General features: G+C 41.2%; 1 protein-coding gene across 2 annotated transcripts in view; it reads left to right on the top strand.

The window, feature by feature from the left end:
* CA14 (carbonic anhydrase 14) overlaps positions 1-18,751 on the top strand; it is a 77,605-nt gene that overhangs the window by 39,454 nt on the left and 19,400 nt on the right. For both annotated transcript variants that reach the window (XM_040412048.1, XM_040412049.1), the window contains one exon: positions 3,583-3,725. In XM_040412048.1, the coding sequence (XP_040267982.1) occupies positions 3,583-3,725 (143 nt within the window). The remainder of the gene's footprint in view (positions 1-3,582; positions 3,726-18,751) is intronic.

The raw sequence follows: 18,751 nt of genomic DNA, 5'->3' as shown, positions 1-18,751 counted from the left end.
CATTACACAGTAAGAAGCAGCCACATGGAAGTGGTATTTTTGCGGCCCCCTTCCATGTCTCTATCTCCAGGAAACAAAGGGTCAACTTCTATAAGGCCAGAACTTAGTGGCTCCAAAGTCAAAGGTCGTGCCGTGAGGTGCCCTATACATAGGTTGACCCACTCACCTGTTCATGGTTATTTTGGATAAGAATAAATACCTTCTAGAGATCTGAAATGCTCTGAACATAAACCATTCGGGTAGGACCGATGAGTTGACCAGCGGCTATTTCTGGCTGAGAGATGAGGTTACAGGTCCGAAGCCTGAGGCTGCAATACTGAACACGACCCCTCTACGCCATGAATATATAGGTTCTGTCACCCAGTGAGATGTAGACAAGGAGCAAGATCAGGATAGATCACCTGCTAAAAGGGTTATTCCAGGATTGTCTGTTTTACCTTATATTTGATCACACTTAGCCTGTTTAAGCCTATCTATTCTCAAGTCTTTGAATTCACATTAAAACAGTGGTCCATCCTCAGGATGTAGATCGACAACCCTCACCCCTGATGATCAGCTGTTTCCATTGGTAATGCCAACGCTGCTCCCAATCACTTCATTGGCGAAGGTGTTGGTTGTTGGACCCTCACCGATTAGATATTGATGGTCTATCCCCAGGACAGGCCATCAGTATTAAAATTCTGGAACGGCACAGGTAGGTTTAGCGTTAGGTCCCGAGCTACTTGAGAAACCTTGGCGCGGTGCTCGGGCTCAGACATGTCCTCCTCAATAGGATATGTTGGCTAATCTCTCAATACACGAGCGAGTTTTCCGTGCGTGATTTGAACGCGTAGCACCCGCACTGAATCCTGACTTATTCATTTCAATGGGTCTGTGTACGTGAGCGTTTTTTTTTTCACGCATCAGTTCTGCATTGTGTGGAAAAAGCAGCATGTTCTATATTCTGTGTTTTTCACGCAGCCCTGGCCCCATAGAAGTGCGGGTGCGATGCGTTTTTCACTGATGTTGCTAAGAGATGTTCAGTTTTTTATCACGCGAGTGAAAAACGCAAAAAAACGCATTGCACCCGCGCAGAAACAGCTGAACGCAGACCAAAACTGACTGAACTTGCAAAACGGTGCTAGTTTAACTGAACGCACCCGGACCTAATCGGTGAAAGGGACCTAAGTGTTCAGTTTCCCTGCAGCTCCACCACAGGTCAATCTAAGTATTACACAGTGCCCATTCATATCAGAATAAGGCCTCATGCACACGAACGTTGTTTTGGTCCGGATCCGAGCCGCAGTTTTTGCGGCTTGGATGCGGACCCCATTCACTTCCGTACCGTGGTCCGCAAAAAAATAAAATAAAATATCAATGGCTGTCCGTGCCGTTCTGCAAATTGCAGAACGCACTCGGACGCCTTCCGTGTTTTGCGGATTCACAATTTGAGGACCGCAAAACACACAACGGTCGTGTGCATGAGGCCTAATGCAGGACAGGAAAAGGATGCTCATAATAACCGCTCTCCAGGAGGTGGTTGTGAACTGTAGAGACCCCCTTCCCTAGTAACTGACTAATGGACTTCCCCTTTAAGGAAGAATGACAATGGGAAACTCGAGTTTAAGTGCTAAGTAAATGAGAAGCAATTACTGACATTGCGGTCATTCACCTTCAGTATTAATTGCCCATTGTTGGGTGATTAACCACAGTCGTCCGCACACAATGGGGTCATTTACATGTTGTCTGAACTATGTGGGTCTAGGGTTAATTGTGCACCCCCACCCCGTCTAGAGTGCCTCCATTATTTATGGTCGCTTCCTTCCATATCAAAGGCGTGCGATGTCACCTGTGTAATTACCAAGCGTCTGTCACCTCATAGAGGATAGTTTTACAGAAACAGCGCCACTCCTGTCCATGGGTGGGTTCTGGTATTGCATCCCTGCGCCATTTACTTGAGTGTGGCAGTACCAGACACATCCTATGGAGATGAGTGGCTTGAATGAAACCATGTTCCCTGTCACACTCCCAGGGATCCTGGAAGCTGAGATAGGAGCCGCTGTATGCCGGGTCCACCTGCCGACAAGAAGGACTAATAAAATGGAGTTTTGGGTGAATCGATTTTCCCACATACAGTTGCATGGCAGCACTGACTGGCCCACCATCTAATGTTTATGGGGCCTTCTCACTCTCTTCCAGTGGGGGATGCGTTAAGGACGGGCAGTTGGTATACAGGTAGTGCTTTTCCCCCTGTCCAGAGCACACGCACACTCGGCCTGAACCGAGCATGCATATGAACGGAGGAAGAAGTCAGGCAAGAGATAGCAATTTATAGGTGACAACGCCATGTATTCCCATCACAGATTATGGGAACAGACTGCGTGTATTTGTATCTCTCCTCCAGACGGAGGACGAGCGGAGGAATGTGCTCCATCAACAAGGTCACGTTCCTGTGCAGGCGGCACAAGGGCCTTAAAGGGAAAACATTTACTAAACACATCCAATGAACGTCCCCCGAACCCACTGATTTCACACGAGCCCAATTAATGTGTAAGGAGGTGTCCAAAATCTCCTCAGATTGCAGGTTTTGGGCAAAACAAGGATCGGGCATCTTGAATTTCAACATGCCCAATCCTTTGCTTAAAGGAAGATGGAGAACACATGCATGCTCAGCCGAGGGAAGCTGAAAGAGCATTCACAGAGGCCTTTGGGCTCCATCAAGCACCGGGGACCTCAGTGCAACCGAAGCGTCGAGTTGGGGGTCCATCACCTCGCTCCTCTGCGGTCGATAAGCGAATGCTCTTCGTATTGTGTCCCTATAATCAGCAGCTTGTTATCAGGGCAGCTGTTTGGACAGACGAGGCATTTGGAGGCGCTGATGGATGGCTCAGCCAGGCGAACCCTGTGGATGCCCCCTCTCTGATGGCGAGATACGTTAGGAGAAGGTACCGAAAAGTCATTAGAAATATGTGAGGATGAACGGCTGGTGACATACAGCTCGCTGGTGGATCTTGGCACTGGGGGGGGGGGGGGGGGGGGGATGACGACAAAGGCTTTGCTGGCCCAGATCCTGGAGGAGGAAGCCGAGATGGGAGGCTGTGTCAGGAGATGCGGCCATGGGGACAATCGTCACTTTGTAAAGGACAGAATAGTGTGAGGCAGGGGAGCTGGAAGTGCGGGCGATAAAAAGTGCCATTCACTGAGGATGTAAAGGGTGAGAATAGACGGAGGAGGAGAAGTTTTCATATGGAGAGCGGGGGCTGGGTAAACATGGCGAAGAACGATCACACCAGGAGGGAAAGGTGGGGGGCAAAGGAAACAGAAATGGAACTCAATCAAATAAATGCGAACATACCGAAATAAAAAACTAATCATAACCAGTCATACACGTGTAACCCTAGGGGCCAACTATACAAAAGGGCTCATAGTAGCTCAAGTCGTCCACTGATAAGAAGAAGGAAGAAAAGCATCATTAGAAATAAAGGATCATAGGCTGAAAATATAAAAGAAATAGTCAGACTGTACAATGAATGGTCAGATGTTCTGGTTAAAATAATAAAAGAAAATCTAATAAAAAAAATAACTTGTTTTGATTCAATCCAGTGAAGCTTTCTCTGCCGCCATCTATGCGTCTCCACGGACTCCGGAATAATTTTACTGCTGTACAGCTTCATCTACACTGGGGGAACAAGTCTAACCCAGAAGGGTCTGAGCACCAACTGGATGGAAAGATTTATCCTGGAGAGGTAAGATTGTATACTGCCAACTGTGGACACAACAGTATCTACTGAAAGGATATTACACTGACCCTGTGTACAAGAATATAACTACTATAATACTGCTCCTATGTACAAGAATATAACTACTATAATACTGCTCCTATGTACAAGAATATAACTACTATAATACTGCCTCCTATGTACAAGAATATAACTACTATAATACTGCTCCTATGTACAAGAATATAACTACTATAATACTGCTCCTATGTACAAGAATATAACTACTATAATACTGCTCCTATGTACAAGAATATAACTACTATAATACTGCTCCTATGTACAAGAATATAACTACTATAATACTGCTCCTATGTACAAGAATATAACTACTATAATACTGCTCCTATGTACAAGAATATAACCACTATAATACTGCTCCTATGTACAAGAATATAACTACTATAATACTGCCTCCTATGTACAAGAATATAACTACTATAATACTGCCTCCTATGTACAAGAATATAACTACTATAATACTGCCTCCTATGTACAAGAATATAACTACTATAATACTGCCTCCTATGTACAAGAATATAACTACTATAATACTGCTCCTATGTACAAGAATATAACTACTATAATACTGCTCCTATGTACAAGAATAGAACTACTATAATACTGCTCCTATGTACAAGAATATAACTACTATAATACTGCTCCTGTGTACAAGAATATAACTACTATAATACTGCTCCTATGTACAAGAATATAACTACTATAATACTGCTCCTATGTACAAGAATATAACTACTATAATACTGCTCCTATGTACAAGAATATAACTACTATAATACTGCTCCTATGTACAAGAATATAACTACTATAATACTGCTCCTATGTACAAGAATATAACTACTATAATACTGCTCCTATGTACAAGAATATAACTACTATAATACTGCTCCTATGTACAAGACTATAACTACTATAATACTGCTCCTATGTACAAGAATATAACTACTATAATACTGCTCCTATGTACAAGAATATAACTACTATAATACTGCTCCTATGTACAAGAATATAACTACTATAATACTGCTCCTATGTACAAGAATATAACTACTATAATACTGCTCCTATGTACAAGAATATAACTACTATAATACTGCTCCTATGTACAAGAATATAACTACTATAATACTGCTCCTATGTACAAGAATATAACTACTATAATACTGCCTCCTATGTACAAGAATATAACTACTATAATATTGCTCCTATATACAAGAATATAACTACTATAATACTGCTCCTATGTACAAGAATATAACTACTATAATACTGCCTCCTATGTACAAGAATATAACTACTATAATACTGCTCCTATGTACAAGAATATAACTACTATAATACTGCCTCCTATGTACAAGAATATAACTACTATAATACTGCTCCTATGTACAAGAATATAACTACTATAATACGGCCTCCTATGTACAAGAATATAACTACTATAATACTGCCCCTATGTACAGGAATATAACTACTATAATACTGCCCCTATGTACAAGAATATAACTACTATAATACTGCCTCCTATGTACAAGAATATAACTACTATAATACTGCTCCTATGTACAAGAATATAACTACTATAATACTGCCCCTATGTACAGGAATATAACTACTATAATACTGCCCCTATGTACAAGAATATAACTACTATAATACTGCCTCCTATGTACAAGAATATAACTACTATAATACTGCTCCTATATACAAGAATATAACTACTATAATACTGCTCCTATGTACAAGAATATAACTACTATAATACTGCCTCCTCTGTACAAGAATATAACTACTATAATACTGCCTCCTATGTACAAGAATATAACTACTATAATACTGCTCCTATGTATAGGAATATAACTACTATAATACTGCTCCTATGTACTAGAATATAACTACTATAATACTGCTCCTATGTACAAGAATATAACTACTATAATACTGCTCCTATGTACAGGAATATAACTACTATAATACTGCTCCTATGTACAAGAATATAACTACTATAATACTGCTCCTATGTACAAGAATATAACTACTATAATACTGCCCTCTATGTACAAGTATATACCTACTATAATACTGCTCCTATGTACAAGAATATAACTACTATAATACTGATCCTATGTACAAGAATATAACTACTATAATACTGCCTCCTATGTACAAGAATATAACTACTATGATACTGATCCTATGTACAAGAATATAACTACTATAATACTGCCTCCTATGTACAAGAATATAACTACTATAATACTGCCCCCTATGTACAAGAATATAACTACTATAATACTGCTCCTATGTACAAGAATATAACTACTATAATACTGATCCTATGTACAAGAATATAACTACTATAATACTGCTCCTATGTACATGAATATAACTACTATAATACTGCCTCCTATGTACATGAATATAACTACTATAATACTGCCTCCTATGTACAAGAATATAACTACTATAATACTGCTCCTATGTACAAGAATATAACTACTATAATACTGCTCCTATGTACAAGAATATAACTACTATAATACTGCCTCCTATGTACATGAATATAACTACTATAATACTGCCTCCTATGTACAAGTATATAACTACTATAATACTGCCTCCTATGTACAAGAATATAACTACTATAATACTGCTCCTATGTACAAGAATATAACTACTATAATACTGCCTCCTATGTACAAGAATATAACTACTATAATACTGCTCCTATGTACAAGAATATAACTACTATAATGCTGCTCCTATGTACAAGAATATAACTACTATAATACTGCTCCTATGTACAAGAATATAACTACTATAATACTGCTCCTATGTACAAGATTATAACTACTATAATACTGCCTCCTATGTACAAGAATATAACTACTATAATACTGCTCCTATGTACAAGAATATAACTACTATAATACTGCCTCCTATACATAAAAACTGAAATGACTTAACTAAATGTTTTTAGATTTGACAGAAATTTGAACAAATAATAAAAAATAAGTGCACCTAATTGGGGCTCTTCTGGTATAACGGTGGTATTTTCTTTTCATGACCATTTGGCAGTAATTAGTTTTGTACACTGACCTGGAAGGTGAGAGAAAGCATTGTGGATGGAAATTAAAATGTCAGGGCAACTAATATTGTGTTGAAGCTCGTAATCTTATCACATGGTTTGCAGCACTAAGTTCAGCTCCACTAAATCTTTGCCAACGATCCGGTCAGCCAGGATTCAGACTGAAATGCCAGCATCAGTATTGCCTATAATATATCAGTGCTGAGTCAGTAATCTGACCCTGGGTCAGGGCAGAAAAAGCAGTCAGGTACTCGGTCCATCTATCTTTAAGGCCCTCAGGAACTCTCCCAAGTATCTCTTCCATGAGACTCTATTATTGCTTTACATCCGACACAGATGACCGGGCCTGAAGTTGTTACTGAACTTTATTACTTTTATATTCCACTTTGGAGGCTCAGCAGTTGTGTCATCATATGAAGCTACTGGCCACCCCAAAGAGCATCCGCACTACACAGGCATGGGATAGAAGATTTAAATCTGAGACTTGCAGAATAGTGAGTGCAGCTCTGGAGTATAATACAGGATGTAACTCAGGATCAGTACAGGTTAAGTAATGTATGTACACAGTGACTCCACCAGCAGAATAGTGAGTGCAGCTCTGGAGTATAATACAGGATGTAACTCAGGATCAGTACAGAATAAGTAATGTATGTACACAGTGACTCCACCAGCAGAATAGTGAGTGCAGCTCTGGGGTATAATACAGGATGTAACTCAGGATCAGTACAGGATAAGTAATGTATGTACACAGTGACTCCACCAGCAGAATAGTGAGTGCAGCTCTGGATGATAATACAGGATGTAACTCAGGATCAATACAGGATAAGTAATGTATGTACACAGTGACTCCACCAGCAGAATAGTGAGTGCAGCTCTGGAGTATAATACAGGATGTAACTCAGGATCAGTACAGGATAAGTAATGTATGTACACAGTGACTGCACCAGCAGAATAGTGAGTACAGCTCTGGAGTATAATACAGGATGTAACTGAGGATCAGTACAGGATAAGTAATGTAATGTACACAGTGACTGCACCAGCAGAATAGTAAGTGCAGCTCTGGAGTATAATACAGGATGTAACTCAGGATCAGTACAGAATAAGTAATGTATGTACACAGTGACTGCACCAGCAGAATAGTGAGTGCAGCTCTGAAGTATAATACAGGATGTAACTCAGGATCAGTACAGGATAAGTAATGTATGTACACAGTGACTGCACCAGCAGAATAGTGAGTGCAGCTGTGGAGTATAATACAGGATGTAACTCAGGATCAGTACAGGATAAGTAATGTATGTACACAGTGACTGCACCAGCAGAATAGTGAGTGCAGCTCTGGAGTATAATACAAGATGTAACTCAGGATCAATACAGGATAAGTAATGTATGTACACAGTGACTCCACCAGCAGAATAGTAAGTGCAGCTCTGGAGGATAATACAGGATGTAACTCAGGATCAATACAGGATAAGTAATGTATGTACACAGTGACTGCACCAGCAGAATAGTGAGTGCAGCTCTGGAGTATAATACAGGATGTAACTCAGGATCAGTACAGGATAAGTAATGTATGTACACAGTGACTCCACCAGCAGAATAGTGAGTACAGCTCTGGAGTATAATACAGGATGTAACTCAGGATCAGTACAGGATAAGTAATGTATGTACACAGTGACTCCACCAGCAGAATAGTAAGTGCAGCTCTGGAGGATAATACAGGATGTAACTCAGGATCAATACAGGATAAGTAATGTATGTACACAGTGGCTGCACCAGCAGAATATTGAGTGCAGCTCTGGAGTATAATACAGGATGTAACTCAGGATCAGTACAGGATAAGTAATGTATGTACACAGTGACTCCACCAGCAGAATAGTGAGTGCAGCTCTGGGGTATAATACAGGATGTAACTCAGGATCAATACAGGATAAGTAATGTATGTACACAGTGGCTGCAACAGCAGAATAGTGAGTGCAGCTCTGGAGTATAATACAGGATGTAACTGGGGATCAGTACAGGATAAGTAATGTATGTACACAGTGACTGCACCAGCAGAATAGTGAGTGCAGCTCTGGAGTATAATACACTATGTAACTCAGGATCAGTACAGGATAAGTAATGTAATGTACACAGTGACTGCACCAGCAGAATAGTGAGTGCAGCTCTGGAGTATAATACAGGATGTAACTCAGGATCAGTACAGGATAAGTAATGTAATGTATGTACACAGTGACTCCACCAGCAGAATAGTGAGTGCAGCTCTGGAGTATAATATAGGATGTAACTCAGGATCAGTACAGGATAAGTAATGTATGTACACAGTGACTGCACCAGCAGAATAGTGAGTGCAGCTCTGGAGTATAATACAAGATGTAACTCAGGATCAGTCCAGGATAAGTAATGTATGTACACAGTGACTCTACCAGCAGAATAGTGAGTGCAGCTCTGGAGTATAATACACTATGTAACTCAGGATCAGTACAGGATAAGTAATGTAATGTACACAGTGACTGCACCAGCAGAATAGTGAGTGCAGCTCTGGAGTATAATACAGGATGTAACTCAGGATCAGTACAGGATAAGTAATGTATGTACACAGTGACTGCACCAGCAGAATAGTGAGTGCAGCTCTGGAGTATAATACAGGATGTAACTCAGGATCAGTACAGGATAAGTAATGTATGTACACAGTGACTGCACCAGCAGAATAGTGAGTGCAGCTCTGGAGTATAATACAGGATGTAACTCAGGATCAGTGCAGGATAAGTAATGTATGTACACAGTGACTGCACCAGCAGAATAGTGAGTGCAGCTCTGGAGTATAATACAGGATGTAACTCAGGATCAGTCCAGGATAAGTAATGTATGTACACAGTGACTCCACCAGCAGAATAGTGAGTGCAGCTCTGGAGTATAATACACTATGTAACTCAGGATCAGTACAGGATAAGTAATGTAATGTACACAGTGACTGCACCAGCAGAATAGTGAGTGCAGCTCTGGGGTATAACACAGGATGTAACTCAGGATCAGTACAGGATAAGTAATGTATGTACACAGTGACTGCACCAGCAGAATAGTGAGTGCAGCTCTGGAGTATAATACAGGATGTAACTCAGGATCAGTACAGGATAAGTAATGTATGTACACAGTGACTGCACCAACAGAATAGTGAGTGCAGCTCTGGAGTATAATACAGGATGTAACTCAGGATCAGTACAGGATAAGTAATGTATGTACACAGTGACTGCACCAGCAGAATAGTAAGTGCAGCTCTGGAGTATAATACAGGACGTAACTCAGGATCAGTACAGGATAAGTAATGTATGTACACAGTGGCTGCACCAGCAGAATAGTGAGTGCAGCTCTGGAGTATAATACAGGATGTAACTCAGGATCAGTACAGGATAAGTAATGTAATGTACACAGTGACTGCACCAGCAGAATAGTGAGTGCAGCTCTGGAGTATAATACAGGATGTAACTCAGGATCAGTACAGGATAAGTAATGTATGTACACAGTGACTCCACCAGCAGAATAGTGAGTGCAGCTCTGGAGTATAATACAGGATGTAACTCAGGATCAGTACAGGATAAGCAATGTAATGTATGTACACAATGACTGCACCAGCAGAATAGTGAGTGCAGCTCTGGAGTATAATACAGGATATAACTCAGGATCAGTACAGGATAAGTAATGTATGTACACAGTGACTGCACCAGCAGAATAGTGAGTGCAGCTCTGGAGTATAATACAGGATGTAACTCAGGATCAGTACAGGATAAGTAATGTATGTACACAGTGACTGCACTAGCAGAATAGTGAGTGCAGCTCTGGAGTATAATACAGGATGTAACTCAGGATCAGTACAGGATAAGTAATGTATGTACACAGTGACTCCACCAGCAGAATAGTGAGTGCAGCTCTGGAGTATAATGCAGGATGTAACTCAGGATCAGTACAGGATAAGTAATGTATGTACACAGTGACAGCACCAGCAGAATAGTGAGTGCAGCTCTGGAGTATAATACAGGATGTAACTCGGGATCAGTACAGGATAAGTAATGTATGTACACAGTGACTCCACCAGCAGAATAGTGAGTGCAGCTCTGGAGGATAATACAGGATGTAACTCAGGATCAATACAGGATAAGTAATGTATGTACACAGTGGCTGCACCAGCAGAATATTGAGTGCAGCTCTGGAGTATAATACAGGATGTAACTCAGGATCAGTACAGGATAAGTAATGTATGTACACAGTGACTGCACCAGCAGAATAGTGAGTGCAGCTCTGGGGTATAATACAGGATGTAACTCAGGATCAGTACAGGATAAGTAATGTATGTACATAGTGACTGCACCAGCAGAATAGTGAGTGCAGCTCTGGCGTATAATACACTATGTAACTCAGGATCAGTACAGGATAAGTAATGTAATGTACACAGTGACTGCACCAGCAGAATAGTGAGTGCAGCTCTGGAGTATAATACAGGATGTAACTCAGGATCAGTACAGGATAAGTAATGTAATGTATGTACACAGTGACTCCACCAGCAGAATAGTGAGTGCAGCTCTGGAGTATAATATAGGATGTAACTCAGGATCAGTACAGGATAAGTAATGTATGTACACAGTGACTGCACCAGCAGAATAGTGAGTGCAGCTCTGGAGTATAATACAGGATGTAACTCAGGATCAGTACAGGATAAGTAATGTATGTACACAGTGACTGCACCAGCAGAATAGTGAGTGCAGCTCTGGAGTATAATACAAGATGTAACTCAGGATCAGTCCAGGATAAGTAATGTATGTACACAGTGACTCTACCAGCAGAATAGTGAGTGCAGCTCTGGAGTATAATACACTATGTAACTCAGGATCAGTACAGGATAAGTAATGTAATGTACACAGTGACTGCACCAGCAGAATAGTGAGTGCAGCTCTGGAGTATAATACAGGATGTAACTCAGGATCAGTACAGGATAAGTAATGTATGTACACAGTGACTGCACCAGCAGAATAGTGAGTGCAGCTCTGGAGTATAATACACTATGTAACTCAGGATCAGTACAGGATAAGTAATGTATGTACACAGTGACTGCACCAGCAGAATAGTGAGTGCAGCTCTGGAGTATAATACAGGATGTAACTCAGGATCAGTGCAGGATAAGTAATGTATGTACACAGTGACTGCACCAGCAGAATAGTGAGTGCAGCTCTAGAGTATAATACAGGATGTAACTCAGGATCAGTACAGGTTAAGTAATGTATGTACACAGTGACTCCACCAGCAGAATAGTGAGTGCAGCTCTGGAGTATAATACAGGATGTAACTCAGGATCAGTACAGAATAAGTAATGTATGTACACAGTGACTCCACCAGCAGAATAGTGAGTGCAGCTCTGGGGTATAATACAGGATGTAACTCAGGATCAGTACAGGATAAGTAATGTATGTACACAGTGACTCCACCAGCAGAATAGTGAGTGCAGCTCTGGATGATAATACAGGATGTAACTCAGGATCAATACAGGATAAGTAATGTATGTACACAGTGACTCCACCAGCAGAATAGTGAGTGCAGCTCTGGAGTATAATACAGGATGTAACTCAGGATCAGTACAGGATAAGTAATGTATGTACACAGTGACTGCACCAGCAGAATAGTGAGTACAGCTCTGGAGTATAATACAGGATGTAACTGAGGATCAGTACAGGATAAGTAATGTAATGTACACAGTGACTGCACCAGCAGAATAGTAAGTGCAGCTCTGGAGTATAATACAGGATGTAACTCAGGATCAGTACAGAATAAGTAATGTATGTACACAGTGACTGCACCAGCAGAATAGTGAGTGCAGCTCTGAAGTATAATACAGGATGTAACTCAGGATCAGTACAGGATAAGTAATGTATGTACACAGTGACTGCACCAGCAGAATAGTGAGTGCAGCTGTGGAGTATAATACAGGATGTAACTCAGGATCAGTACAGGATAAGTAATGTATGTACACAGTGACTGCACCAGCAGAATAGTGAGTGCAGCTCTGGAGTATAATACAAGATGTAACTCAGGATCAATACAGGATAAGTAATGTATGTACACAGTGACTCCACCAGCAGAATAGTAAGTGCAGCTCTGGAGGATAATACAGGATGTAACTCAGGATCAATACAGGATAAGTAATGTATGTACACAGTGACTGCACCAGCAGAATAGTGAGTGCAGCTCTGGAGTATAATACAGGATGTAACTCAGGATTAGTACAGGATAAGTAATATATGTACACAGTGACTCCACCAGCAGAATAGTGAGTACAGCTCTGGAGTATAATACAGGATGTAACTCAGGATCAGTACAGGATAAGTAATGTATGTACACAGTGACTCCACCAGCAGAATAGTAAGTGCAGCTCTGGAGGATAATACAGGATGTAACTCAGGATCAATACAGGATAAGTAATGTATGTACACAGTGGCTGCACCAGCAGAATATTGAGTGCAGCTCTGGAGTATAATACAGGATGTAACTCAGGATCAGTACAGGATAAGTAATGTATGTACACAGTGACTCCACCAGCAGAATAGTGAGTGCAGCTCTGGGGTATAATACAGGATGTAACTCAGGATCAATACAGGATAAGTAATGTATGTACACAGTGGCTGCAACAGCAGAATAGTGAGTGCAGCTCTGGAGTATAATACAGGATGTAACTGGGGATCAGTACAGGATAAGTAATGTATGTACACAGTGACTGCACCAGCAGAATAGTGAGTGCAGCTCTGGAGTATAATACACTATGTAACTCAGGATCAGTACAGGATAAGTAATGTAATGTACACAGTGACTGCACCAGCAGAATAGTGAGTGCAGCTCTGGAGTATAATACAGGATGTAACTCAGGATCAGTACAGGATAAGTAATGTAATGTATGTACACAGTGACTCCACCAGCAGAATAGTGAGTGCAGCTCTGGAGTATAATATAGGATGTAACTCAGGATCAGTACAGGATAAGTAATGTATGTACACAGTGACTGCACCAGCAGAATAGTGAGTGCAGCTCTGGAGTATAATACAAGATGTAACTCAGGATCAGTCCAGGATAAGTAATGTATGTACACAGTGACTCTACCAGCAGAATAGTGAGTGCAGCTCTGGAGTATAATACACTATGTAACTCAGGATCAGTACAGGATAAGTAATGTAATGTACACAGTGACTGCACCAGCAGAATAGTGAGTGCAGCTCTGGAGTATAATACAGGATGTAACTCAGGATCAGTACAGGATAAGTAATGTATGTACACAGTGACTGCACCAGCAGAATAGTGAGTGCAGCTCTGGAGTATAATACAGGATGTAACTCAGGATCAGTACAGGATAAGTAATGTATGTACACAGTGACTGCACCAGCAGAATAGTGAGTGCAGCTCTGGAGTATAATACAGGATGTAACTCAGGATCAGTGCAGGATAAGTAATGTATGTACACAGTGACTGCACCAGCAGAATAGTGAGTGCAGCTCTGGAGTATAATACAGGATGTAACTCAGGATCAGTCCAGGATAAGTAATGTATGTACACAGTGACTGCACCAGCAGAATAGTGAGTGCAGCTCTGGAGTATAATACACTATGTAACTCAGGATCAGTACAGGATAAGTAATGTAATGTACACAGTGACTGCACCAGCAGAATAGTGAGTGCAGCTCTGGGGTATAACACAGGATGTAACTCAGGATCAGTACAGGATAAGTAATGTATGTACACAGTGACTGCACCAGCAGAATAGTGAGTGCAGCTCTGGAGTATAATACAGGATGTAACTCAGGATCAGTACAGGATAAGTAATGTATGTACACAGTGACTGCACCAACAGAATAGTGAGTGCAGCTCTGGAGTATAATACAGGATGTAACTCAGGATCAGTACAGGATAAGTAATGTATGTACACAGTGACTGCACCAGCAGAATAGTAAGTGCAGCTCTGGAGTATAATACAGGACGTAACTCAGGATCAGTACAGGATAAGTAATGTATGTACACAGTGGCTGCACCAGCAGAATAGTGAGTGCAGCTCTGGAGTATAATACAGGATGTAACTCAGGATCAGTACAGGATAAGTAATGTAATGTACACAGTGACTGCACCAGCAGAATAGTGAGTGCAGCTCTGGAGTATAATACAGGATGTAACTCAGGATCAGTACAGGATAAGTAATGTATGTACACAGTGACTCCACCAGCAGAATAGTGAGTGCAGCTCTGGAGTATAATACAGGATGTAACTCAGGATCAGTACAGGATAAGCAATGTAATGTATGTACACAATGACTGCACCAGCAGAATAGTGAGTGCAGCTCTGGAGTATAATACAGGATATAACTCAGGATCAGTACAGGATAAGTAATGTATGTACACAGTGACTGCACCAGCAGAATAGTGAGTGCAGCTCTGGAGTATAATACAGGATGTAACTCAGGATCAGTACAGGATAAGTAATGTATGTACACAGTGACTGCACTAGCAGAATAGTGAGTGCAGCTCTGGAGTATAATACAGGATGTAACTCAGGATCAGTACAGGATAAGTAATGTATGTACACAGTGACTCCACCAGCAGAATAGTGAGTGCAGCTCTGGAGTATAATGCAGGATGTAACTCAGGATCAGTACAGGATAAGTAATGTATGTACACAGTGACAGCACCAGCAGAATAGTGAGTGCAGCTCTGGAGTATAATACAGGATGTAACTCGGGATCAGTACAGGATAAGTAATGTATGTACACAGTGACTCCACCAGCAGAATAGTGAGTGCAGCTCTGGAGGATAATACAGGATGTAACTCAGGATCAATACAGGATAAGTAATGTATGTACACAGTGGCTGCACCAGCAGAATATTGAGTGCAGCTCTGGAGTATAATACAGGATGTAACTCAGGATCAGTACAGGATAAGTAATGTATGTACACAGTGACTGCACCAGCAGAATAGTGAGTGCAGCTCTGGGGTATAATACAGGATGTAACTCAGGATCAGTACAGGATAAGTAATGTATGTACATAGTGACTGCACCAGCAGAATAGTGAGTGCAGCTCTGGCGTATAATACACTATGTAACTCAGGATCAGTACAGGATAAGTAATGTAATGTACACAGTGACTGCACCAGCAGAATAGTGAGTGCAGCTCTGGAGTATAATACAGGATGTAACTCAGGATCAGTACAGGATAAGTAATGTAATGTATGTACACAGTGACTCCACCAGCAGAATAGTGAGTGCAGCTCTGGAGTATAATATAGGATGTAACTCAGGATCAGTACAGGATAAGTAATGTATGTACACAGTGACTGCACCAGCAGAATAGTGAGTGCAGCTCTGGAGTATAATACAGGATGTAACTCAGGATCAGTACAGGATAAGTAATGTATGTACACAGTGACTGCACCAGCAGAATAGTGAGTGCAGCTCTGGAGTATAATACAAGATGTAACTCAGGATCAGTCCAGGATAAGTAATGTATGTACACAGTGACTCTACCAGCAGAATAGTGAGTGCAGCTCTGGAGTATAATACACTATGTAACTCAGGATCAGTACAGGATAAGTAATGTAATGTACACAGTGACTGCACCAGCAGAATAGTGAGTGCAGCTCTGGAGTATAATACAGGATGTAACTCAGGATCAGTACAGGATAAGTAATGTATGTACACAGTGACTGCACCAGCAGAATAGTGAGTGCAGCTCTAGAGTATAATACAGGATGTAACTCAGGATCAGTCCAGGATAAGTAATGTATGTACACAGTGACTCCACCAGCAGAATAGTGAGTGCAGCTCTGGAGTATAATACAGGATGTAACTCAGGATCAGTGCAGGATAAGTAATGTATGTACACAGTGACTGCACCAGCAGAATAGTGAGTGCAGCTCTAGAGTATAATACAGGATGTAACTCAGGATCAGTCCAGGATAAGTAATGTATGTACACAGTGACTCCACCAGCAGAATAGTGAGTGCAGCTCTGGAGTATAATACACTATGTAACTCAGGATCAGTACAGGATAAGTAATGTAATGTACACAGTGACTGCACCAGCAGAATAGTGAGTGCAGCTCTGGGGTATAACACAGGATGTAACTCAGGATCAGTACAGGATAAGTAATGTATGTACACAGTGACTGCACCAGCAGAATAGTGAGTGCAGCTCTGGAGTATAATACAGGATGTAACTCAGGATCAGTACAGGATAAGTAATGTATGTACACAGTGACTGCACCAACAGAATAGTGAGTGCAGCTCTGGAGTATAATACAGGATGTAACTCAGGATCAGTACAGGATAAGTAATGTATGTACACAGTGACTGCACCAGCAGAATAGTAAGTGCAGCTCTGGAGTATAATACAGGATGTAACTCAGGATCAGTACAGGATAAGTAATGTATGTACACAGTGGCTGCACCAGCAGAATAGTGAGTGCAGCTCTGGAGTATAATACAGGATGTAACTCAGGATCAGTACAGGATAAGTAATGTAATGTACACAGTGACTGCACCAGCAGAATAGTGAGTGCAGCTCTGGAGTATAATACAGGATGTAACTCAGGATCAGTACAGGATAAGTAATGTATGTACACAGTGACTCCACCAGCAGAATAGTGAGTGCAGCTCTGGAGTATAATACAGGATGTAACTCAGGATCAGTACAGGATAAGCAATGTAATGTATGTACACAATGACTGCACCAGCAGAATAGTGAGTGCAGCTCTGGAGTATAATACAGGATATAACTCAGGATCAGTACAGGATAAGTAATGTATGTACACAGTGACTGCACCAGCAGAATAGTGAGTGCAGCTCTGGAGTATAATACAGGATGTAACTCAGGATCAGTACAGGATAAGTAATGTATGTACACAGTGACTGCACTAGCAGAATAGTGAGTGCAGCTCTGGAGTATAATACAGGATGTAACTCAGGATCAGTACAGGATAAGTAATGTATGTACACAGTGACTCCACCAGCAGAATAGTGAGTGCAGCTCTGGAGTATAATACAGGATGTAACTCAGGATCAGTACAGGATAAGTAATGTATGTACACAGTGACAGCACCAGCAGAATAGTGAGTGCAGCTCTGGAGTATAATACAGGATGTAACTCGGGATCAGTACAGGATAAGTAATGTATGTACACAGTGACTCCACCAGCAGAATAGTGAGTGCAGCTCTGGAGGATAATACAGGATGTAACTCAGGATCAATACAGGATAAGTAATGTATGTACACAGTGGCTGCACCAGCAGAATATTGAGTGCAGCTCTGGAGTATAATACAGGATGTAACTCAGGATCAGTACAGGATAAGTAATGTATGTACACAGTGACTGCACCAGCAGAATAGTGAGTGCAGCTCTGGGGTATAATACAGGATGTAACTCAGGATCAGTACAGGATAAGTAATGTATGTACATAGTGACTGCACCAGCAGAATAGTGAGTGCAGCTCTGGCGTATAATACAGGATGTAACTCAGGATTAGTACAGGATAAGTAATGTATGTACACAGTGACTGCACCAGCAGAATAGTGAGTGCAGCTCTGGGGTATAATACAGGATGTAACTCAGGATCAGTACAGGATAAGTAATGTATGTACACAGTGACTGCACCAGCAGAATAGTGAGTGCAGCTCTGGAGGATAATACAGGATGTAACTCAGGATCAGTACAGGATAAGTAATGTATGTACACAGTGACTGCACCAGCAGAATAGTGAGTGCAGCTCTGGAGGATAATACAGGATGTAACTCAGGATCAGTACAGGATAAGTAATGTATGTACACAGTGACTGCACCAGCAGAATAGTGAGTGCAGCTCTGGAGTATAA

Source organism: Bufo bufo, chromosome 11 (assembly GCF_905171765.1).
Source record: "Bufo bufo chromosome 11, aBufBuf1.1, whole genome shotgun sequence".
Classification (NCBI taxonomy): Eukaryota; Metazoa; Chordata; class Amphibia; order Anura; family Bufonidae; genus Bufo; species Bufo bufo.
Note: the sequence above shows the minus strand (reverse complement) of the source record. Positions and strands in the feature narration are given on the sequence as shown.